We start from the raw sequence: 26,951 nt of genomic DNA, 5'->3' as shown, positions 1-26,951 counted from the left end.
ACAGTGTAAGTTGCTTGTATTTGAAGACGATTATAAGAATATAGATTGTCTCAATAATTCAGTTATTAAAACAGAGAGTTTCATAATGATTGCACATGCATTGCATAGAATGATGGTTAACAGATTGGAGTTAAAAAGATCTGAAATGGTAGATACATCCTATTCCAAAGGGCTATACAAACTTGCTCTCAGTCGTGAATAGTCGTATATGTTAGATACAACCTTTTACTCTAGACTACACAATAAGAGTGTTTGGTCGTAACTAAATCAATCTCAATTCATTTCATATTCAGTTACTTTATTCATTTAGAAGTTTGTCAGGTGTTCCATTATGTATGTGTCCATTGTACTAATGTATCTTTTGTTGGATAATGGTAAAAACCTTGTGAAAAAAAACTTTTTTCCCATTTTCTCTGAAACCAAAAATCAACAAGAATGTCATTTACGACCTTTCATTACTATGGTGACGATATGTTTGGAAAATGGAGCGTAGGACAGTGATCGAACTTCGGTAAATCTAGGTCAAGGATAACAGTCTTGTCAACTATAAGGTAACAGGGCATATAATATGAACGTACTAATATGTTCCTGTATTTAATAAATCAGACACATTTTAAATAAAATATTCCAATAATCGAAAAAAATTATGATGAGTATGATTTTTATATCAAAGATGAGCTATAAACAAATCTTTAGGCAGCAGGCGTCTCATTGGTAACATTTGGTAATTGTCTAAGACACAACATAAAATCCTTGGATGCTTAAAAACCTTGTATATTTGCTCTCCATTTTCTTTTATAGTTAGGGGAAACATGCAATTTGAATTAGAAGTTTCTCGACAGGATTTTTATAGAAACCAAGTCCTACTTGATATATTGAACAGAACTCATTTGGACTTTTCACCCGAGAAACATGCCCATAAATCTTATCTAATGGCCAGAGGGTTCTTTTCATTGGCTTTTTCCAATGCCCCTCCATAACGTTTCATATGACGTGGCGTCGATACAAGTCTTATTCCAGGATGTCTCCATTCAAAACAACCTCCAATTTTCAAGGCAGAATAAACGATGCTGCAACAAATTTACCAAGAATGTGATAGCCACCATCTCCTTTTGTTTTTCTCCACCATTCAATAATAGCACCTGGGTTTATTTTATGTACACTGATGTAAAATATATGTGTACATTCCCTACCGTTGAATTCTATATCTTCAGCGTAATTGCTGGGTAAATGTTCTCTTGCATCTACCTATCAAATAAATTATAAATGTACTTAGCAATTAATCAAATTCAGAAACATTTGAATAGATAATCAGTCAAACACACGTTTTGTTCCAGGTTTGCAGTTTTTTCCTTGTAAAACAGCCATCGATATCAAGGAGTTACATGTATATAGTGAATTTGATTTTTACTGCCTTCTTACTTCTTATATATACAATTTATACTGTATTGTCCAACTTAAGTAACGGACAGTCTGATTTTATTTTCAGTAAAGGTACTGCAGATTTTAATAATATTTTATTTGTCATTAAGAATAATACATACAAGTTGTGACACAATGAAAATGCAACATAAGACAAACAACATACGGTTGAATAAATCAAGAGTCTCCTGACCTCAGTTCACGTGATCGTTTAATAAAGGACCCAAGGTTTTTATGTTGGATTTAAAATAAAATATAATTTATCTATGTTTGATAAGTGTTAAATTCGAGATTATTAGCCAAAATTCCGTTCAAGAAATGAGTTCGAACCAAAATGTTATTATCACAGTTGGAAAAGAAATGACATTCATTGTCTACTTCATCTTTAGTACTATACCGTCAAAGCCTCAATGTATTTTAAAGACTATCACTTGTTCTGTGATTTCTCTAAACCCAAAATGATTGTCTGAAAATTTATCAGACATAAAGGTTATCAGTCTGCTATTTAATATGCTACTGAATAATTTTGAAAGACAGTTTATCAAATACATTCCCCCGAAATGAGCATGGTTTGATTTGTCCTCATATTTATGAATTAAAAATGACATAAGCTTGGTTCCAATGTTTTGGGTAAAAACCCGTCTGTAATATGAGATTAAAAAGCTTTACAGAGGACTTCATAAGGTATATTCCTGATTGTCCCACATTTGAAAATGTAAATGTAAGATTTCCTTGTGGGACAATGAGGAATTTCAAATGATAGACAATCAGGAATTGTTTTGATTGTAATTTTGCTGTGTAAACATATGTTTATCAATTGTTGATAGTAATGACAATTAATTCAACACTGTCCATATTTGGTATTTTTTATTTCAAATTCACAATCATTACGCCTATAACACTTGTATAACACAAGTTAAGTCATAAACATAAAGCACTAAGAGTACCTCATTACAAAAAGAACATGCCAATAGCACACATTATGTATGTACTGTCTAATGCAACACATATGTAGCCATACTTCATCATTCTGTAGTGTTTGTGTCTGGTGTTGATTTTTGTGTACCATCTGGCTGGTGTGATACATCTGGCTTGGTACTAATTCATGATTACTTCATTTGGTCCTTTACTGGTACTTGAGTAAAGTGTAGTTGTTTGAATGTGGGTGCTGGATTCTTGAATCAGCTGTACCATTCTTCCAGGTGACAGTTCTGTGTCCTTCGGACAATGGTTCCATAGTTGTCTATTTATTTTGACCCATTAGTTAGTGACATAGTCAGTGAATGGTTGAGTCTTGACCGTTAACTTGGAATCTTCATTCTCCTCTAGAACATTTAACCTTACGTTCTATACTGATGCCTGTGGAACTAGGGGAAGTACCACTTTCCCACGAACGAGTTAATGAATAGTTGGTTCTTTATACTTTGGTAACAAGACTAGTGTTGTTCTGAACCTTACGTACATAAATTGAGTGAAGAAAAAAATAGCAATCCTTAATGGTGATCCTGTGTAATGGCATAATTCTGTATGACAGCTTCGTAGTCGATAAATGGTGATCCTGGGTAATGGCATAACTCTGTATGACAGCTTCGTATTCGATAAATGGTGATCCTGGTGAATGGCATAATTCTGTATGACTGCTTCGTAGTCGATAAATGGTGATCCTGGGGAATGGCATAATTCTGCATGACTGCTTCGTAGTCGATAAATGGTGATCCTGGGGAATGGCATAATTCTGTATGACAGCTTCGTAGTCGATAAAGGAAGTAGTTGGTTGTTATTGAATCTGACTTAGAGTGCAGGCTTGTCTTATGTAATAATTTTTTTTTAATTTGCTATCATATTTTTGCTATGGTTCGATTCGACAAACGAGAAAGTAAATGTCATAAAAAGGAAAGGAAGATCGTAAAAGTCCGCTTGCATGGTAGCTACATAGGAACAGCAAGACAATATAAAAACCAAATACTTCAAATACTAAGTAATTCAGAACTAAAATCATCATTATTCAATAGAGAACTGTCAAATTTTATGACATTACATTTTTTGGAATTAAACGAGTTACGTACTTTCCACAATTCTTTTGGGTTATTATCATCTAAATTGCTAAGATCCCGAAAAAGGTTTTGTTTGTACTCTAGTTGATTTATATTTTATATATTTTTTCTTTAGGATTTAAGAAGTTCATACATTTGTACTAGCAATGTGTTATCTTCATGTCAAACGGATTTGACTTTTATGTCCTTTTATCTATCAAACTTTTATATTCCTTCACAGTATTATCTGTCCATTTTTGTTTCTTCTTCTAAAAACTACTTTTACATATAGTTTTCTTTTTAATGTGCATAATTTTTAACTGATAACAGTTAAAATTTCTGTAAGGTTAGCCTCATCAATCCAATCTTAATTAGATATAAAGGATTTTCTCTCAAAATTAATTACATTTGTTTTCAGCATCTGTTTCCAGATCCCAGAATACAAGATCTAGAGAATTCTCATTCCACTTACAGCTGAAAACATCCTGCATATTGACTCTGATTGATTTCATATTTTAAAAACTCAATATGTGTATGGTTAGCGAAACAAATACAAATACCAGATTTAAACTGATGACAGGAGACTCTCGCTGACAATAGCAAAATCAACAGTACCATATCCATCGGGAGAACTGCAAGTCAAATATCCTATGGAGTCTCTAATATATCTTCTATAGAGAATCCCAAACATTGCAGACAAACACAAGTATTTTTTCCTTGAAAACTGTAAAAGAATCTTCATATTTTATAAAAATAGCAATTACGTATTTCACACTAACGTTTTTCTTCTTTTTGCCGTATTTAGCCTTATTGTCTTTAGGCCACCAGCTGATATAGACCTGGCTGTCTTCTAACAATAAAGAAGCATGCCCCCAGCAGTCTTCGGTTGGGTACCACACAAAGAGAACAGCAATAAGAGGCCTACGATGTAATTGGAAAAAATGTTATACAGGAAAAAAATATCTTTATCCGATTTAAACAGTCACCTGAGATGTCTGTCTAAACTTAACAAAACTCGTAAATGATATCGATCCGTCGTGTCAGGCTATGATAAATAATGTATACGTCAGAGGATTTTCATTAGTAAAAGTTTCATTATATTCTTAAATCAGGCATATCCACCAAAGAAACTTAAAGCCATTTAAAATACAAGTAATCATTCTATATAAAATAAATATGTATAAAAATAAACGAACAACAACAAATTTTAATACAGTTAACTACAGTAAAATCTCAGAAACCTACCCTGTTATTCTACAAGTCGTTTCAGGGTATCCCTCGTCTTTTCTGCCTTTTCTTGCACTTATAATCCAGGCATCTATCCAAGTGGACACCACATGCTCGGTCAGCCTTATATAATTCTCTTGTCCATTTGAATTGACCATCTGACCGATGTGATGCATGCATATGTACATTTAACAAAATGTAAAAAAAATATAGTAACTATTAAAGTGGAATTTTTCAGAATCCAATTGTAATATCAACATTAAAAATTGATTAGGTATTATTTTAACAAATGAGAAAACGGTTTTAGATAATAAGGTTATGATTTGGTACGTATAATTTTGGTTATTGTGTGTTCTTTGTTGTGTGCGTTTGTTTTTCTTGTCTGGTCATTGTCCGTGAATTCAGAACCTTAGTTCCCTTGATTACTCGTTCAAACTACATTCTAATTATGGTTATGCTTTTTTCCTTGCATTCATCAATTCAAGTTTGTATTTGCATTGTTTAATACGAATACAATTTTACATTTTGGAATGAGCTAATTAATTAAAACTTTAAGTATTATAAGTGTATTGACCTAAGTTTACAGAGATTGATAACATCCATTTTCTAGCAAGAAGATCAAGATATATATGTGATGTACAATTAGATATTGTTCTCCCAATGGAAAATGTGACTTTTCAAAGGGAAAAATTTTTAAAATTTAATTTTAAAGGCGATAACTAAATCAAATTTCCTAAAATTGAAATAAATTTTCCCATTATTTTTTGGTTTTTTTTCGAAATTTAGAGGCTATTTTTTCTTTCATCAAAACAGAAATATTATGTTTGTTTTTTTCCAATCTCGTTGCGCACATTTATTTGTATAATACATGCATAACATAATATATCAACTCTAAAATGGGGATTTTTCAAACAAGTTCAAATGTAACAAAAGTAAATGAGCAACTCGGACTCCACTAAAAACTTGGAGCATGGACCAGGTACACCGGTAGGATCAGCGTCCTCTGCTTTTCTAGAAACACCAGCCGAGTTGCTCATAAAAAGTCAAGTCCGAGGTAGACGAAAGAGGAAAGGAAAACTACGACAAGTTGAACAGTTTTCATGGTGCAGATGGTACTAAATGAAAAGGCGTTTTTCGTATAGTTTGTTCAATAGTTTTCTTTTACCATCGATCTCTAAGTGTAGGTCAAGATATGAGACTGTCTGCAGTAGCCTTTATCTCAAGTTTTATGGAGTATATGCGATGTATCATATCCCCGAAACTAAGATTGTTTAACGACATTACGTCATCTATATAGCGGAAATTGAGATTAAAGGATCCAGCTAAACGATGTTCCTTCCTTTGGATCAGATCAGCTATAAAGTCAACCATATAACAGTGAAGGAATAGGTCAGCAAGTAGAGGAGCATATTTTGTTCCCATTGGAATGCCGACCGTTTATTGAAAACGCGTTCACCACACTGGACAAATATTCTTGTCGATCAAAATTTCGAAAATGTTTTCTTCGGTATACTTCGAAAATGCTTTGAACCTATTTTAGAAAGTATGAGGATTCTCTTCCAAGAACCACATATTTGTATCTAGGTTTACCGTCTTTTTTGGAGTATCAACGATGTATAATGTTTTTGATTCGGGATTTTATCTGAGTATGGGGAATAGAAGTATAAAGAGTTGAAAATTCATAGGTTTTAATGCTATGGTATTCTGATAATAATCTTGTTTTAACACGTGCCAAAGACAGTATGACATATAAGCACCTTGGTAGCACGCGCCAATAGCAGTAGGAAATACAAATTACTTGGCAACATGTGCAAATAGCAGAATTACATACAAGCTCCTTCGTAGCTGGTGCATGCATACAGACATCTAGGTAGCACGTGTCAATAGCAGAATGCCATACAGACTTTTTGGTAGCACATACCAATAGCAGTATTTCATACAGACACCTTAGTAGCATGTTACAATAGCAAAATGACATACAGACACCTTGACAACAGTGCGGATAGCAGGCACTATGACATGCTGGCAATTTTTGTTATATGACTTGCAGGCACCTGATAGAATAGAAACCATGTAGACATTTTAAATTACCCGTCAATATAGGAGTTTACCATTTCGGGGTCGATTAGTCATTCATGAACTTTCAAAATTTGAACATATTTTCTTTCCATTTGAAGTGTATCATTTGAGTAGATCGAGAATAGAAAATAAAACATTCGGTTTTGGGTGTGCACCTTACAATGCATTTTCTAAATTATATTTGTATAAATATTGACGCTTAATTTTTATGTAAAATGTTATCATACTGTCAGGTAGTGTGTAATTTAAAACACATAATTCAAGCCCAATTTCATGTTAAAAAAATCTTGGATAATTGGTTATCTTAACATTTAAATACAGTAGTAGTTTGAATCAAATTGTCCTTTAAATTCACAGACCTTGCAAATGTCAATGTCATGTAAAGTTACGGAAATGGTAAGCAAGATAAATCTAAACCGTTTATGATATCTGAGATGTTTGCAACATTATTTCTATTGTTTACTTGTAAGTATTGTCATTCTCTGTTAATAAACAGTGAGTGAATCATATGTGGAAAAATAAACTCACAAGTCTTTCCTTGAAATCTTAGTCAAAAGGTTATCTCAACTGCAGAAATGAATTTCAGATCTTTTTATGTCAATAATTTGTGGTATTAATTATATGAAATGCATTGCAATTTCGTCATCATAAATTAATTTCCCTATCATTCTATTGTTACTTTAAACTCGCTTTTCTGCATTCTCGCATCCCCTGACACTTCTTAGATGACCGAAATGTCAAATCGTCTTAAATAGACCATGAATTATGTGCCAACATTTGTGTGTTTTTCCTGTATTTTCAATTTTGCCCGATTTTTACAGATTCCAGCACTTAAAATTATAATTACGAAGATATTAGGATTGGAGTATCAGCAACATCCCAGGTGTGTTTTGAATCAAGGGGAGTCTCACGAATCAACATGGCGGGGCTTGACCAACCATTTTTTTTCCTGAATTGTACATGAATGTTCAAGTCCTTAGTGTAAGATTAAACTGTAACAGATCTACAATAGGCTCAACTTGAATCACCACTTTACACTAGTTTTCTTTCCAGATAGCTGATGTTGACTTACAGTCGTCCAGGACAATACTACCGTCGATGAACGTTTGAGAGCAAGATACGTTGACACTTGGGCGCAAGAAAAACTGATATTTGAAAGCAATATTTTATTATTATTTCCAATATATTTTCATTATATATATCTATAATTGCAAAACAATGAGTTACCGTTAGTCCATCTAAGTTTGTCACCCCATGTTCAACGCGATGTGACAGAGAAATCAAGGGAACCAGGATTTGAATGGTTTTCAAAGAAGGGTTTAGAGCAGAATCTTTTATAATATAAAAAAAATGCACTATCTTATTGTGAAAAATTGTTGTTAACTCAAAATACAGAATAAAGGATCATTACCATTAAAAAAAAATCAAAATTCTTTCATGTGCATCACAATATGCCCTATTTTGACCCCATTGACCTTCTTTTCCACTTATTGGACGTCTTGTGCCTGTGGTTTGGTTTAGACAGGTTTCGCTTTGTTTTCATTGTTAGTTGTAGTGTTTGTAAGAGCATACACTGCCAAAATTGCCATACATTATATAATATGATTTTCATAATTCATCCTAGCTTCGAACATATGATAATCGTAAGTATGTTTCAGTTTACATATAATTATTGATTGGTTATCAAATGATTATCACATTTTTACAAACATATGAGTATTCATTTGTGAATTATCAGGGGCGTAGCTCCCTATACGCAAAAACGCCCTTGCGTACACATCGAAAAATCAGCAAAAAATAGAAAAGAACGTCTTTTGCCGTAGAATAGGTGGTACCTTTTGACTTTAAATAAATCTAGGCTGGGTTGTTCTTTCTTTGACATAATGATATTTTCATTCTATGCCAATAATGTCATCCAATATCAAAACCGGAATTAGTTTATCATATGTGGCACATTTGACTGTGTGTATAAATGTTTTTGACCAAACTAGGACCTTGTGCTTAAAATAAATTAAAGATGTGGTTTCTGTTAGCTTGGGATAGAAAATGGGTTGTTAAATATCGAATTTCTTTTTATCATATTACGGGTAAATTATGAAGGGTTGCGCTAAACCGTCCATCTGAATTTATATACTGATATATTGGACATTCCCACTCATTCTATTTTTGTGACAGGCAATATATTTGCACATAATCATGACTTTATTAGCAAGTTTCCGGGTAGGGGGGCTCAATTTTTACAAACAGTTTCAGGTGAAGACGGGAGCAAAAAGGTAACAAACCGTAGGGCTTAATCGAAAGACTACCAATATCCTGCAGAAATACAAATACAAATACAAATATGTTAACCGCCTAGGTATTTCTTACATCGGAGGCAATGATGATTATATATAAAATCACTATAATCATTGTGGACATAGATATTTACAAAAGGGGGCCTAGATCTGTGTCTCAATTTTTTTTTATCTAACTATATATGCCATGTAGGATTATCTGAGTTATTGAGGGATAGCTTCACAGTTTACATTCTTTTGTATGTATAATGGAACCCACCTCCATCTCATGAATATTATTAAGGGGGGTCTGTAGAATAGCTTCACTGCATGATAATATTGAGCGACCAGACTTAGACACAGCGAAGACACAACAAAGTTTGATTAACCTTTGAAAAGGGTTATCTAATGACACAAGGGTTGCCGTTCTTTTCAATGGCGTTTTCCAATTCCTTCCCATAACGCGTCATATGACGTGGTGTCGACACAATTTTAATTCCAGGATGCACCCACTCATAGCAACCGCCAATTTTCAAGGCAGAATAAACGACATCGCAACAATTCCGTCCAAGGACATGATAGCCGCCATCTCCTTTTGTTTTTCTCCACCACTCAATAATAGGACCCGGATTAATTTTCCGGGCTATGATGACATATCGATGGGTACATTCTCTTCCGTTGAACTCTACATCTTCGTCGTAATCTTTTGGCAGGACTTCTTTAGCGTCAACCTTTTAAAATAGACATAAAACTGTATGTAATATCTTTGGCAAAATTAATGTCATTACTATATTATATACCAAATGCCATGTTAATTCATCTTAAGAAAACATTACAGAGCCATTTCTGGATACTGATAAAATGCTTGAATTGATGGAAGAGAAATATTTCAATTTTTAATCTTTTTAAAAAATGTTGAGGCGTTTAACAGTATATTATTAATAAACCACAATAAAATTTCTATCTATAGAATATTCCTGTTAAATTCAACCAAATGTTTCATGCCAGTTTTCTTTTTGATTAAACAATGCTGTTATGAAACTTAGAGTAGAAACGGCAAACACAAACAAATTCCTAAAATGTTGTTAGTACAAGGTGTGGAATAGCTAGAAATATATTTTTATGAAAGTGATTGGAAAACGCTTTATAATGACCATACTGATGTCGCTGATTGTGTATGTATAGTGAAATAATTTTTTTATACGAACTTATGCTCAAATAGTTTTTGTTGTCTCCTACATGGTCTTATACTGAGAATGTTTGCACTCTGTCCATGGACGGGACTTACTATACCACAAGATTTGTTTTGTCCATCTGAGTATAAAATTTCTATAAAAAAAACATATTTTTGTAAAATGCAAAAACAAAATTTTCAATATCATACGAAGTCATGAGGCATTACCCATAACATTTCTTCTAGACATGAAAAAGTTTTCCTTTACCCCTAATGCAAAACTTTTCATAAAAATGTCCATATCTTTTGTAGGAGCGACCTGGCATTAGCATTTTAAGCATGACAAGATATGACCTATTTTAAGTATCAAAAGTATATCAGAATAAAAAGTACGATACTGCTATCTTCCTTTTAATTTGTGATTAATTTAATAATAGTACCCTCTGAATTGTATATGAACCTGTACTTCTACCATTTTCCTCATGTACCCTTGTCATCTTAATAATTGTTTTCTTGTTTATATATACATGTATCTCATATGTACATGTAACATCTTTATGATTTTGTACAAGTATGTGGTTATAATTTGTTTTATTATCTGTTGTCCTCATTGGAATTTTATTGTATATTGGTAGTTATTTTATACCTGTCCTCATGTTTTTGTATAGCTGTTTTACCCTTTATACATATTAATTTAATCAAAACTTCATATGATAAAATATCAGTTATAAAGTCTCGAAATGCCCGTACACTTTCCTCCCTTTCTTAAAGACTAACATTATTTAACCAAGAATGTCTAATCGCTGTCCTATTACATTTCCTCCCTTATTTAATCGAGAATGTCTAATCGCTGTCCTATTACATTTCATACCTTGTTTAATCAAGAATGTCTAATCGCTGTCCTATTACATTTCCTCCCTTAAATCAAGAATGTCTAATCGCTGTCATTACATTTCCTCCCTTATTTAATCAAGAATGTCTAATCGCTGTCATTACATTTCCTCCCTTATTTAATCAAGAATGTTTAATCGCTGTCCTTTTACATTTCCGCCCTTAAATCAAGAATGACTAATCGCTGTTCTATTACAAAAGAACCTCAGCAGATTGAAGATATGTCAAGCTAAAAATACACCAAACGCACATAGTTCAATTGTTTAGCTCTCCCACCATAAAAAAGGGTTCGGTTTAGGAGTAATCAAGGGAACCAAGATTCTAACGGAAATCAAAAGAATGTAAACCAGAGACAAAGACCAGACATGGAAAACAGACAAACACAACAAAGAACATATAATAGATAAAATAATACATACAAAGTAACAAAAGCAAATGAGCAACTCTGACTCCACTAAAAACTGGAAGCATGGACCAGCTGCACCGGTAGCGTAGGCGTCCTCTCCTTTTCTAGAAACACCCGTCGAGTTGCTTTAGGGGTAATGTGAATATTTGAGAGATCAAATTATATTTTGCTTTAGGGATGATGGGAAACTTTTTTTAATCATATGATGATTTTGTTTCGGTTAATAGTTTCAGAGTTATAATGATGTTAAAAATATGTGTGCGTTTCTTTTTTTATAATTTTTTTTATGAAAATCTAATTTTAAGGCATTTTTGTTCGTCAGTTTAAAACGGCCTTTAAAATATACCTGATCATATGTCCCGAGGCAACTCTAGTGTGTGTGTGTGTGTGTGTGTGTGTGTGTGTGTGTATATATATATATATATATATATATAGTATGTGATACACAGTTTTCATTTAATGAAAATGAAATTCAGTAGATGAACGGGTGTTTGTGACTCAATTGTGTTGAAATAATTTCGTGCAGATTTGTTGTATTCTCCACTTACTGCGTAGTATCTTCTACATTTATCAACTTTTTGTTATAATCATCTATCAAGAAGCTTTTCAAGGAAAGGATGTCACACATATTTCTCTGATTTGTTCGTTTTATGCCTTTTTTCTGAATCTTAGAATCCGTGTTTGAATATCTTCCAGTATTTTAACATAGTATGATAACAGACGACTGACGTCAGGAGACATTTGCTTATAGCTATGATTGGCCGAAAACTTCCAGCTTTTTCCTTGGGTACTACTTTCCAATTTGCAGAGACAAACATTATCAATAGAAATTAAAACAATTATAATTGTACTGACGACCCGAGATATTTCTGCAAACAATTAGTAAATATATTATGTACGTACCAGGCGCGTAGCTGAGGCCAAATTGAAGTGCAGGCAAAATTACGGCAGGGAGCCCTGGTAGGGGGTCCAGGGGGACGAAGCCCACCCCGAAGCTCCGCGGAGATAGCGTTTTAGAGCATCATTTATGCCTCTCCTGGATGTATTTCATCTCCAAAAAAAAAATGGCAAAATTAAGTGCGGGAAAAAACTTTTTTGCCTAACGGCAGCTACACGCCTGCGTACGACTAAAATGTACATATTACAAAATTTTGCGTACCAGTAGTTTTGAAGAGAAAGTTCCGTAACTGAAACCAAAAACCTCGAGGATATTTTTTTATCTTGTACAATTCTTGAACATAAAATGATGATCACTTTGCATTCCATTTTTTTTGTAACTTTTTACCTTTTTCTTCTTTTTGCCATATTTAGCTTTGTCATCCTTAGGCCACCAGCTAATGTATACCCGACTTTCTTCCAGCAATAAAGAAGCATGTCCCCAGCTGTCCTCGTTTGGGTACCATACATACAGAACGGCCATGGTTTGGTCACTTCTAGAAAGAAGCATTAAACATTCGGCTCAGGTGGCCACTGAAATGGAAAACTGGACGTCAGCCATTGAATTAATTGACATTATCTTAAACACGTACTGTAAACATTGTCAATACTTTTCTTATGTACTATTTTTAGTTTGCATAATGTGCTTAACCTATATGGGTATAGTTTGCAATACATTATTTAATACAGATATCGGAATGATCGGTTTAAACGTGTTAATTACGAATGTGATTTACTAGAGCAGTAGAACAAAATTAATAATTTGACTTACAGAATGCCTGTATAGTACTATCCGTTAGACTGAGTCTGTCACAGACAGGTATCTACAATAATGTTAAAAACCAATGTTAGTTTTCAGAAACTCTAAATTTCTCTGTTACAGTACCTATAATTAGATAACTATTATTAGCAGTATCCACCAATTCATCAAAAACCAACATTTATATTTAGAACTGAAAGTTCAAGAGTAATCAAGGAACCAAGGTCATAGCGGTAACCAAAAGAATGTGATCCAGGGACAAAGACCAGACATGGAAAACAGACATACACAACAAAGAACATAAAGTAACTCAAATCATAAAATCATACATACAAAGAAACAAAAGCAAACGAGCAACTTGGACTCCACTAAAAACTGGGAGCATGGACCAGGGGCACCGGTAAGCGCCCTCTGCTTTTCTAGAAACACCCGTCGAGTAGCTCATAAAAAGTAAAGTCCGGGGTAGACAAACGAGGAAAGGAAAACTATGACCCGTTGAATAAATCAGTTTTCATGGTGCAGATGGATAACGATCCACGAGTTCATAACGACCATAAAACTTCTGTAGTCATGACTTCAATCTCGTATCAACATAACCCTGTTCCAGAAGCCTATTTGTTAGAGTTCTAGCGCGATACAAAAAGTCTGCGTAGTTTCGGCAAGCCCTGGCATAACGTATGAGTTGTGATACGAACACTCCATACGCAGGTGCTGAAGGGATGTTGCCACAGATGAAAGGAAAGCTGACAATTCTGAATGAAAAGTCATCACGTTTGTCGTAACGGTTGGTCAATAGTTTTCCTTTATTTTCGATTTCTAAGTGTAGGTCAACATTGTACAGCGAAATACCAGGTATCAGTCTTATATTACATATTCCTGAGCGGGAGTAAGATGGAGGCTAAAAATAAGTACACGTAAATATCAAGCTATGATACAAAAAACTTAATTTTGAGAAAAAAACAGTATTTTCATGAGAAATAATGCTTCAGAAAAGGGGTATGTTTTATGAACTCAAAATAAAAGTGAAAGTAGAAAAGTCTATTTTTAGTCTGACCTGTCCTGGTATACCAAAGTTCGTGCTTTTTTTCTAAAATGGACCTACAAATTATTTTTGACATTTCCTTAATTGAAAAACATGGTCAAAACTTATATTGAAACCCCTTGTCTATTTAAAAAAAACGTGAAAATTTAAGGTATACTATAGAAGCCTATGAGGCAAAGAATACAAGAATACAAAGAATACCTGATAACCACAGTTTAAAAGGAGCAACTTTAAATGGAATAAAGTGATGCAAGGGCTCATTTTTTACTTTTATAGCATATTTTTACTAAATTTAGAAATTAGCAATGTTTCTATAGATTAAAAGGTGACCAATGGATTGCAATTGTTATTTTAAGTTTTCTCAACACAACTATATAAGAAATAAATAGGGTGACTTAAATTACTGAATTATAAACAGTTATGATTTTTGGCATTTTAAATACTTGGAGTAGAGACTTGAAAATGGTTGAATTGCACTTGTTACACATGACATATAAAAACTGAAACGTTTTTTGCATTTTCACTTTTATTCTACTTTAACTGCTCAAGAAGTGCTGTACTACAGCCATTTGATTGATTAAAAGTGAAAAATGACCAATAAAACATTTTTTATCTCATAAATGACTATTTCTAATGGTATTTTCACTCAACTTCTAATGCGGCTTATAAAAAATTGGTGGTAATGAATTTTCTTCAATAGTGTGTGAAGTAAGTAGAAACTTTGATGTTTTATGTGTATGTTATTTACTGTTCTTGCAAAATATCTATCTGTGTCTGTGAGATACTGATCCTTTTGTAATCACCAAGTACATTTATACATGCCCGGAGTTCCAAATTTGAAGAAAATCAGCATGTTTGGGAACTAAGATGTCTTTTCCATTAAAATAATGATAAATATACAACATGTTGACTCTATTTTATCTTTGTGTAAACACGAACTTCAACTTTGTGCAATTGGCTGATTCAGTAAGCAGATTTTAAATTATCAAGAGGCTCCCTTGTGTTAAGGCTAAAAAAGGGGGGTCCAAACTTAACTTTTTGTGAATATGGGCCCAAAAAAAAAGATTTTGAAACAATTTGGTGTTCATAGAATAGTTCAGGCATTTGTCTTATCAATACAAACTACCTTTAATGTTTAAAAAGGTAACTAAATTATTTTTTTTTATCAAAACTTATCTTTTTTGCAAAATTTGGGATATCTGACTCAATACTGTTAAAGGGTACCTATATGAAAATTGGAACAAAAATTCCCAGGAAAGCAGGAGGACAGAGATATTTTGTCGTTAAGTTGGAAATTGAACACAGTTATAGAAAAACAACATTTAAAGATATCTAAAAGTTTTTATTAGTAATAAGTGTCAGTCTTGTATTACATATTCCTGAGCCAGTGTACATCAAAGCGTGGCAGCTAAATGATATAGTGCACTTCCTTTTTGCCTTTTCCTGTTTTAGTTTCTTGGCAAATGACTATCATTTAAATAACTCAAAATAAAAGTGAAAGTAGAAAAAGTCTATTTTTAGTTTGACCTGTCCTGGTGTACCAAAGTTCGTTCCTTTCTTTCTAAAATGGACCTAAAATTATTTTTGACATTTCCTTATTTGAAACACATGGCCAAAAGTTAGATTGAAACTCCTTGTCTATTTTTTTAAATCGTGAAAATTTAAGGTATATTATAGAAGCCTATGGGGCAAAGAATACAAGACTAAGACTACATGTAATGAGGTTGATTGAAACTTCAATCTATACTACTAACATATAAGGCCCCGATTTGGTCAAAATTATCATCGTCACATATATTATAGAAATAAGATCGATCTTGCATATGCAGTAGAAGCATTGAGTTTTGTGTGTCATCGGCCCCCAGGGAAATAACAAATATCTGTCTGGGACTAATAATCACATTTCCGGTTGTTGAATAGCATGCACATAGTTATACATTTGAAAGGTAAGGCAGGTGATAATACAATGGTCTATATATACATGTAACTAGAAGCAGTGTCTGGGTCCACCCCTGGAAGCTGAAAAAAATTAGCCCGGTGCAGTGTGGAAATAACATATACCTAAGGAGGTCCTAAAACATTTCAGGACCTCCACACTTCGATTTCAGGAGGGAATTTACCAAAAGTCGAAGAGAACGAAGTTAGATTATTTTTAGAAAGGATAAATGCCCTGAAATTTTCAGTAAAAATATTAACTGCATTTTTCATACAATTTATTATACATCCCGCAAACAAAGGTTCTGAGGGTTATATAGGAATCCTCCCATCTGTCTGCCCATAATTATTGTAAGCACCCTTCTCCTAAACATTTCAAAGGATCATGATGACATTTTATAGAAAGGTTAGGTATCATATATAAATATGTTCTTGAAGGAATATAGACTAAGTTACTGTCGAAGAAATCTAAATTGAGAAAATCCTTCTAACCCACTCAAAGAATTTTGATGAAATTTTCTAGGAAGGCTGAGAATCATATGTAGATGTGCATGAAGGAGTATTGTTATTGTCGCAAGGCTGCAAAGAGAGATGATCCATTTTAAGAGTTTTACATGTTTTTAAGCCTGGTATTAAAAGCGCAACTTCTCCTTAACTGCTCAAGGGATTATAATGAAATTTTATGGGACAGTATGTCCTTAAGTGTACTGAGATGTGAACACTGCTCACTTTCTGTCCCCCATTATTATTAAATCTCCAACTATAATCAATAAAAAGCAAAGCCCCACCCAACTTATAATGTATCTCAAAATAATTTATTTTAATCTAAATGACGTTTTTTGATTGGCTAAAATATTACTATAAATGGTATAAACTGCGTCGCTTATAGGCCACGCCCCCTTTTATTGGATTATTTTTTTTTACAGTAATGGCCTTGATCGACGACCTTATTTATATTGTGTATTACATTTGATCAATAAATAAATTTGAACCTCAAGGGTACTTCAAGAGTTATTTACATGTTTTTAGTTACAATGTACCATAATCAGGACTTCAACCTGAGACCCCTTGAATCTCATGACGTTATGTAGGTTTTAACCCTTTGATGCGACGTTTTCAAATTTATCATTTGTTATGTGCGACGTTTATTTTTTCCGTCATCAAAATCATGAAAAACGTCGGGAAAACGTCTCAGTTGAATGGAGTCGGTGCGCTCTTTATAACGCGTTTGTACGTGCGTTGTAATGATTTTAATAGCCACACAACGTTTAATGATGATACACTAATGATTTTTTAACCTTTGTGAATCTTGTGCCAATCAACCATTATAGTAAAATTAAGTCTAATTTAGCATTTTATACTAATTTATTGATAATTCTCCTGTGATAAATATTTAGATTATATAAATTTTTGAACACTAAATACATCAATCTGTCCACGCGAATTTCAATGATGATTGTGTAATCTGACATATTTTGCAATCTTTTCTTTCTCTACAAATAATGGTCCGTTCTTAATTTAATGCTGCATGTACATTTACATAGTCCAATCATTCTTCTGTTACCCTTGTATGAAATGATTGGGAGCAAATTCTGCATACTTTACGTTTTTTATTTAAAAAAGATAAAAAATAGAGAGAGAATTCCTCGTGAACGGCAAAATAAAAGTCAAATGTTTTGACTACTAAAAGATTTACTGTTACGTTTTATTTCACTTTATACAGCTTTTCATTCCAGCTTCGTAAGTATACCAAGAACTATCACGGAATTATGCTCATTGTCTCAAAATATTTTGTACATGTATTCCAAAAGCATTTACGTTATTTTAATGTACCTTTCGATCCGCGCGCTGTTAAATGAGAGTTCATTCAAGTAATTTGCCATGGTTTAAAGATCCTCGTAGATATTTGTTTTGGTAAACTATTTACTGTTTTGAGCTGTATGCAAATTGTCTAATGAATGTATACCCAGGATTAAATGAAGAACTGGAAGCCGATTTTATTTACAGACACAATTATGATGTATAAAATATTTAAAAAAACCGCATGACGAGTGCATGTTTATACTGAAAACAAAACGGAAAATATTCAGTTCGACAGTTTAATATTTGAATGAATCTAATCCAGTCACTAACAAATTTATCGACGATCTTTCCAAATTTCTTCATCAAAAGCATCATAGATTTCGTTCGAACTGAACAATAAATGAAATACTAAAACTAACTTGGAATTAGATGAATAAAAAAAGCGTTGTGTCAGTCTCTGAGGAACAGGATGAATACTTGGCCTGCCAGTCCTTTTCTTCTCAAATGCAAAATCTCCAATTAGCCTCTGGTATAGTCCAACCTTGACATTTTACTCACAAGCCCTCGATTTTGTAGATACACGATGTAGCTATTTACTGAAATTTGATACTTAAGTATTCATGATGTACACGTATATTCCTTTAGCTAATATTAACTGATAGTATGTTTAGTCCTGATATAAAAGCTCCAAATATTTTAAAGCTCTACCGGTATATGATGACTATTTGTAAAATATGACGATGTCTTAGAATGGAATTGACATTTTCTATATATTTTTTTAAAAAGTGATTCGATTAAAATTTGGTTTTTTTTGCATACAAAAACATATATCTCCTACGAAATTCAGTTGATCATACATTCCTGGTAATGTCCACATCTTTATCATGTCCTAACTACCTACAAAGTTTCATGAAATTCCAAGGAGTTGTGCTTACAAAGTTGTGACAGGCAGACAGACAGACAGACGGACATAGCCAAAAACAATATGTTTTCCCTAAAATATTACGGTAAACTTAGGAGTGTTCTAAGAAGTACGTTCATCAGAAGTTTCTCCCAGAATTTTACGGACTTCACATTTGGGTCATAAGTTGTCAGCATCTGGTCTGCCAGATCAACACCTCCCATTAATTAGTTATACATGACAACTGGAACATCGTGTTCAACATCTCTTGAATTTGTATGATTTTCCAAAATGAAAGAAGTATGAATAAATATCATTTGTTGTTTGGAAATAACACTTAAAGACATATATACAATGTATAATAAGGAAGACAGTCTATATTTCGTGTCTAAATTATTTGTTTCAGACAACAACTCTTTAATGCAAATATTACATACTAGTATTACCTTGGAGGATATATTGAAGACAAAAGGCACACTGTCTTCCTGTCTCCGCACTTAAGACCCATTATTTCACCGGACTGTCGCACAACTCGTTCACCTTTCTGTAGTTTCATGATTCTGAAGCTTTTCGGCATGTTCCTTCTTGTGTTTCTCACTATTCCTGTCAAGTAGAATTGGTTAACAAACAGATCACGGCATAAAACTGGGCTTGTAAAACCATTGTCAACCCCTACATGATGATATTTTCCATAAAAGGGTTCGACCAACTTGGTAACGACATCGTATCCAAGTCCATATACACTGTTTCTCTGTGCAATGTTTCGCTTTCTTGGTATAAATCATTTATAATTTCATTCAAGTGCATGCAATGATAAAAAGTTCTTTGGGGTAGGGACGAAAAAGAAATTCTCAACAGCAGGAGACATAGATGTATATGATGTACATAATTTATACACAAGGAGTGAATTTTTATATGCTTGGATTCAATCGAAATTCCGGGAAAAAATATCCGGGAATTTTAGACCGAGGTGTGTTTCGATTTGCTTTGGTCTTCAAAAGTAATCGAATTTTTCTTGGGTCGAATATAGGAAACTATACAGCTAAGTAATGAATGGACTGTTTGTCATACAAATACATTTTTGATTTATTTTAATTTAAAGGGCTTGGGTTTGCATTTTGATAAATACACAGTCAGTATTCTTATCAAATTACTTTCTCACTCCCAAAATAAATCGAACTCTTCTATAAAAATCATTATAGTATAATTGTTCATACAAAATCAGACTTTGTTGATATATATACATACCCGTGTACAGATCTAGGCTTAAAGTGAAGCCCGTGTCCGACTCTGCAAGCACCCACAATTTACAATTTAGCACCCCAGCGATGAGCCTTTTTAACTGGCATATACTGTACTGTGTAATCTCGACCTTTATGTCCAACCATACTCTCATCAACTGTTAAATCTCGTGCTGCCGCATACTTCTCCTTAAAAACTTTATTTGTCAGGTCAAAATGTTTGCGAACCTTGTGAGCTGGATCATGGTTTGGATTTCCCCTGGGTAAAGCACCTGCATTATTGTTTGCGTGTAAACATTGCAAAATCATCTGGAACCGATCTCGGCGCATTACCTTGGTAAATGTCGGTGTATTGTTTAAACCAAGTTTGTTGACTTTCCCACCGATAAGATGCCAAAGTGGGTTTACGGATAATACTCATGGACAACCAAAGTCCGAGAAAAGCGGACATTTCTTCAGTGTTCCGAATTCGGTTGGCATACTGATTTGTTTCTTCAAGAATGTCAATAATTGAATTATTGTCATCAGAAGATAACCAAAGAAAATATTCAAGTGGTTCAGAAGTTTTAACAGGTGGATTAACTGGTCCGATTGATTCCTCAAAAGGTTCAATATCATGTGGAAATTCAAAACTGTCAGCATCCTGCACTGTCCACAGATATTCGGGGTTTAAATCTTGATAATTTTCTTCGTCACTTTCTTCATCACTCTCCTCGAATAGGCTGATTTCTGACCCATTATCGTCAAATTCGTCGTCCGTTTTGAATTAGAAGTCAAACACGCCGAAAATGCATGATGTCATTACACGTATGACGTCATCATGTCCATGACGTCAAGACTTGTTATGAAAATTACTTAGCAACATGATAGAAATACAAAACTGTAATTGTTAGCCTTTTTATTGGTCTGAATTTTAATTTATTTTTGTCAAGAAATTTTCGTTCCTGAGGGACATATATGTCCTTACCGCATTCGGCCGACGAAGGACATATGTGTCCTTAGCGCATGTACCACGAACCAGAAAAATACTTGAGCAATTCCCTTGTCAACCTTGTCGTTCCTATGCCAACAAATGCCAATGCCGTGTCGTCAATGCCCCTGGTTCCGATTACAAGTGTACAAAATGTAACTGCAAGTACGGCACTTACTTTCACCACAGATAAGACCTGCAGCCTGCTTTTATCTATTTTAGGAACTTAAAACCGGCATATTTTCGTCCAAATGTTGCATCGGATATTTTTCTAGTGAGTACAGACAGCCGCTTTTCGATTGTTTACTTATAAAACAAACAATTATGCTCGTATCTTTTGTATTTACAAACCTAGATGGACTGTGTATTAAAAGCAAGTTCGCGCTACAATACCCCGAACTACATGATAGGACAGTAATCTTGATTGGTTAAAATTCCCTGTGTAATTTCAATCCATGCTATAAAAAGAAAATTGTGCTAGACACTGTACAATGTTATACAAAGTATGTATTTCTCCACAGAAAAAATGAGAGAAACCAACTCCTAGATGCTGGCATCTGAATGCTTTTTAGGGAAGTCAACTAGCTCGGACTGGTGCACTACCAGCTTTTGTGCCATACACGCCAAGAAGATATATTTAGATGCCTAAGGACATTCATCCAGTCAGAGGGTCGCAGAATGCGAGAAGATGTCATATTTTCATACATAAAACAGCCCTTTTAAGGGCTACCTAATACATTTCAAAAAGATTCTTAAATTGAAAAACAAAGAAAGAAAATGGCATAAAAAGGGGCCCCCTACTGTACATGTAGTTCGCCCCTTCAAACCTATAAGCTACCATGTACCATATATTTATTATCTGCGAACAAAAAACATCTAAAAGCCCTTTTATCAGTCAATGAAAATATTTAAATTCGAACTTATGTATGGAAGTATATTTCTGTCATGAAGATAAATAAAGTCGCGAAAAATTATCTCGAAAAGTCGTGATAATCGGTGTATTTTGTCGACATAAACGACAGCTTTATCTCAGCTTTTGTCGTGATATTAAGTCAATAACTCAAGTTAATTGACGAAAAAGTCCACATAATATACCGCAATTCACATGTTTTGTTGTTGACACTACTTGGCATTTTCACAACTTAAAACTTGCGATAGTTTTTGTTGACAGATATCATAACTTTTACGACCAGTTGAGATAATATATCACATAAAGTCGTTGTAATAGTATAAAGTTGTCATAATTTATCGTGAAAATATTTTATGTCAAAGGCACAAGTTGTCGTCGATTCTCTTAAAGTCGCGATAATTCATGTAATTATATCGAACGGTCGACAAAATTATCTTAACTATTGCGAAAAATTATCGTGACTTTTTGAGATATTTATGTCGACAAAATACCCAAATTATCACGACTTTTCGAGATAATTTTTCGCTACTTTTATTTATCACGATGACAGAAATAGACTTCCATACTTATGAAATACTTGTAATTTTTCTTTTTGTATAAAAAAGTATACAAGGTAGAGATTTGAGCCCGATGCATTCATTTTTATGTGTCAATATGCACACGCACAGAATGTAACGTTGACTAGATAGTGCGTTGTTATGTTTTACTACACGATTCATTTTCAAGCCACAAGCTTGATACGTGTACTTGTCTGCATACTTATATGTAGGAGGAGTTGGGCATATGATGTATAGAGCCTTTTAGTTATATCATTTGTTTACATTTTGTTTGGTTTCCATTTTATCCAACAATACAGTTAAACAACACATATACATGTAATCAAGGTGTATAGATCTCTAGGAGTTGTGAACACTGTTCACTTTCTGTCCCCCGTTTTTATGAAATCTCTTAACTATAATCAATAATGTTAAGCCCCGCCCAACATATGATGTATCTCAAAATATCTGCCTTTTGCTTATAAATTCCCTTAGACTTGCTCGATATGTATATATGTATATAAATATGTGGATTGTTTTGAGGAGGAAAAACAGTGGACAACGGTGTACATGTATAACACCATTACGTCTAAAACTTCACCTGCAGCCTGCTTTTATCACGGTCGTGCTTTTTTTAACCGTCGGTCCTGATCGCCATACAGTAAAGAAAAGAGTTAGCGCACCGAGATTCGTGCCCAGGGGAGTGAATTATAAATCTAGAATATCGTTGCTTCTAGGAGATATAATTCGACTTTATTGCTACTTTGTTTAAAATCCCCTTGAACTTGCTATACCATAATTTTCAATCTCACACCAGTCGAGTGAGAATGAAAATCATCGCTAGTTTCTATGTCCTCACGTGATATACAAGCAACAGCGTAGGAATATTTGACGACCCAAATAACCGTCTGTTTGTGTACTGTGTATGGAATAATGGCTAATTTGTGGTAATATTTTCTAGTCTACAATGGAAAACTTTAACCTGCAGAGGACTATATATCAGCATGATTCTACATATGTCAGCTCACAATCCTCAGAATGGCATGTGGGGTTAGCAGACTTGCAGTGCAGTACTGGTCACCGGAAGTAAAGGGTCTATAAATAGCATGGGAAATCCCAGTGTTTTCACAAGATAGGGGTATATTTAGAAATCATTATGGAGATTAGGCTTCAAATCACAAGAAGCAAAATGCACCTATAAAATGCACAGAAATGTGTTTCCTTTCAGAAACTGTTTAATTTTTTTAAATAAGATGAGAACTTTTTTCACAGCACTATGAGGAACAGGGGTAATTTCTGCATAGGACTATTTTTGCGTACGTTCCAAATGCTCATTGGTTGAATTGGTGATCTGTAACCTTCCGCATTGTACTGATGACGACATGACGTTAATTGGCGAGAACATATGGACGTGGCACTACTGGTTAATTAATAAATTTTAATTTTAAAACACTTTGTTCTCATTTTATTAAAATATAAAATTAAAACAATATAATTTTAATGAACTAATTATGAAATGAAATAATCTTCAATATTACAAAGTCGAGCATACTTTTTTCGCAGGGACTGTTCAAAGCACCATTCCACAGGCACTCGAGGACAGGGTATAGTTATTTACTTTTTTTTTTTTTTAACTTTTTGGAAAAAAAAATCGGATTTTTTATTTATTAAATCCATAAAAGCTTTTGAACGCATGTCTGATCCGTGTTTTTTTCTTTTTCTTTTTTTTTTGTAATTTTAGCATTTTTTAGACATACCCTAGCCTGTTTTTCTCCATTATAGTACTATTTAAGTGTTGAGCAGTGGCGGATTTACCAGGGGAGCTAAGGGGGCTTTAGCCCACACCCCACTCTGCTTCTTTTAAAATTAATAATTATCACCATAAAATTAAGTTACAAGTGTTTTATAGCTAAGGCTTATCTAGATTTCGTACAACTAGGGGTAAAACCAATTAACACCCAGCGTGTGTATATCTGGTCAAATATGTTTCATTATTTCGCGTCATGTCATCCCTTGTAGAATGTTTACGACTATTGAAGCGCGTGTTTCGATGCAAGTACATGTACCTTATAATCAGATAAATATCCAATATTTAAGTAAAGGATTTGTTAGAGAATGATAATAGCTGCAAACTAGCGGAACTATACAGCGACTCGTAAGTAATGTATCTTAATATCACCAGCATTATCTTACGAAAATAAAAAGAACAATTGAAGAAAAGAACATAATGTAAATTGGAAAGTAAAGCTGATTTTGCATCAAGCATTTTATATTTTGTAACTTGTCGGGGGTTGCCTTGCGAGACCCAAGATTGGTTGTTCTGTTTTTTTTTTTAATCACGCAGTAGTATATTCGGAGCGGACGGAGGGGAGGTTCGCGCCCTCGTGTTTTTTTTTTTTTTTTTTTTTTTTTTTTTTTTTTAAATGTATATTTTAGTACGAAAACTTGATTTTCCACCAGTTTTAACCCCCCCCCACCCCGCCCAATTGTTTGACTCGCTCCGCTTGGCATCAATGCCATTTTACCCGAACCCTGAAATATTCGCTCTGCTCTTGTTAAAAATGTAAGCAATTTCATCAAAAAATCTGAGATTTTGTCAGCCCCCTCCCGCTGACCAAGGTCTGGATCCGACACGCAGTTTAGTTTGGGCACTTACAGCGTATACATGTACGTACTATCCATTCAAATGAACTTTGAATTTTCTGATTAATCCATCTGTAACACAATTAGCATGTTTTTTTATGTAAGTCTTTGTTTGGTACTGAAATTTCCCATTTTGATCAGTTAAAGCTAGCTTTCTGTATCTTTTTTTAACATCCTTCCTTGTGGTCAGACATGTAATTTTGAACTATAATTTAGAAGTCATTAGTCATTTCATCAGAACAGAAACATATATCATGTCTATCCTATAAAATAATGTATGGACATAAGATCAGAACCAAAACGACTTAGAAAAAACAATAACATTCATCTACAACTACGCAAATTATAGTAAAAAAGAGTTAGGTTCATTTGCCTTACTAGTTTTTTAAACATAGCCATAACATTTCATTGTTATTCATGTCGTAAAATATAACAAATAACGGCATATATGACACAGTTTTTGAGCTCTCAACCACTTTAGCCAATTACATGTACATCAACCATATTAAGGGCTTCATTTTCTTGGCAAGGTGCTTTGGTAAGTTGTTGTTTATGTCTAAATTAATACAAACTTGGAAGAGATAATGTTTCTACCAATGTTTTTGTAAAGAAGATACAAATGAAAGTAATTTTTGTGTTTAGACTTGCCCATTCACAATAAAAAAACAAAATTTGTAAAAAGTTCAGATAAAAAAGAAAGGATTTTTTTTTACTTTGAATTATAAATTCTCACAATCGACAAGAAATATTTCAATATTCCAATTGTTTGCTAAGGAGAAAATATTGAAACAAGGGAATGATGTAAGGCTCACTTGAAAAATAGTAATTATTTTTCCTTAGGATGCATTATTTTACTCCAAGAGTCAATTTTTGTGAACATGTTTGCAATAAACACCCCTTTGGAAGCAACAGGGTTTAGTTACTCCATTGATACTATGTTTGAAGACCATTCATGTACATATGTTACAGCACTTGATTGACCTGTAATATCTGTAATATTCAAAATAATTTTATTTTTGAATCCGTGTCCCTTTGAGGATAACTGCAATTGATTTTAAGAATTCAAGCAAATAATCTTTATTTTCACCATATTTTTAAAGCACATATTTTGTTTATTTCTGTCAATACATGTATCTACATGTACATAGATGTTCTATACATGATGTGTAATTGTCTATGTATACATTGTAAGTACCAATATCTCCTTTACAATTTATTCTTTCACTCAATTTCTCCTCACATTTTATCTTATAAGTACAGAGATTTCTTTCTTGGTGTTTATCAACAGGAACGTTGGGTATTCTTCATTTGTCATTCATGTACATGTATATTCACACATATAATACTGTTGATATCATGTTATTTTATGGGTCAAAACAGCTTTCCAGAGTATAAACTAGCCATTATTTTGTTGATTCATTCATGATAAATGATTGGTGGTATGAGCTGGAACCCAACAAAACCTTTGGTGCAACCTAAAATGTAAAAGAAATAAAATGAATCACTTTCAATAAAATGTAACAAATACATACAGATCTAATTTTTCTATTTGTCTGTAATAGTTGCCAAGATATTACATATACCCACAATTAAAACATTTCCTTATGTTTTTTTTCTCTGCCTGTTGCATGACTTAAACCTGAACTACTGACTTGAGCAATATAGTATTAAACTTGATAATATTTTGCCAGTTTCAAAACAATTGAAAAATTCATTCCTTGAGAATTCTACATGCAATTTCATACTTTGTTCTGAACATTTATTCATTC

At 33.5% G+C, this 26,951-nt stretch overlaps 1 protein-coding gene and 1 pseudogene across 2 annotated transcripts; both read right to left on the bottom strand.

The window, feature by feature from the left end:
• Window positions 1-596: 596 nt before the first annotated feature.
• Window positions 597-4,840, bottom strand: LOC148605578 (uncharacterized; annotated as a pseudogene). Its single transcript, XR_015915764.1, has 3 exons — window positions 4,701-4,840; window positions 4,235-4,394; window positions 597-1,248 (listed from the first exon to the last, which is right to left on the bottom strand). The product of XR_015915764.1 is annotated as an uncharacterized LOC148605578 (transcript).
• Window positions 4,841-7,912: 3,072 nt separating this feature from the next.
• LOC148605577 (uncharacterized) lies at window positions 7,913-13,346 on the bottom strand. Its single transcript, XM_088550333.1, has 3 exons — window positions 13,214-13,346; window positions 12,791-12,975; window positions 7,913-9,765 (listed from the first exon to the last, which is right to left on the bottom strand). The coding sequence occupies exons 2-3, from the start codon at window positions 12,950-12,952 to the stop codon at window positions 9,436-9,438; spliced, it is 492 nt and encodes a 163-aa protein (XP_088406459.1). The 5' UTR covers window positions 12,953-12,975; window positions 13,214-13,346; the 3' UTR covers window positions 7,913-9,435.
• Window positions 13,347-26,951: the final 13,605 nt, after the last annotated feature.

Source organism: Perna viridis, chromosome 10, assembly GCF_037379345.1.
Source record: "Perna viridis isolate PV_CMFRI_1.1 ecotype Kerala chromosome 10, ASM3737934v1, whole genome shotgun sequence".
In the NCBI taxonomy this organism is placed as follows: domain Eukaryota; kingdom Metazoa; phylum Mollusca; class Bivalvia; order Mytilida; family Mytilidae; genus Perna; species Perna viridis.
The sequence above is the reverse complement of the archived record's forward strand: the minus strand, read 5'-3'. Positions and strand labels throughout refer to the sequence as shown.

Bases quoted from the DNA above. Each gene is read 5' to 3' on its own strand.
- LOC148605577 (XM_088550333.1), bottom strand. From the start codon at position 12,952: ATGCTTCTTTCTAGAAGTGACCAAACCATGGCCGTTCTGTATGTATGG. The intron at 9,766-12,790 runs GTAAAAAGTTAC...CTATTTTAAAAG, and splicing joins ATGGCAAAAAGAAGAAAAAG to GTTGACGCTAAAGAAGTCCT.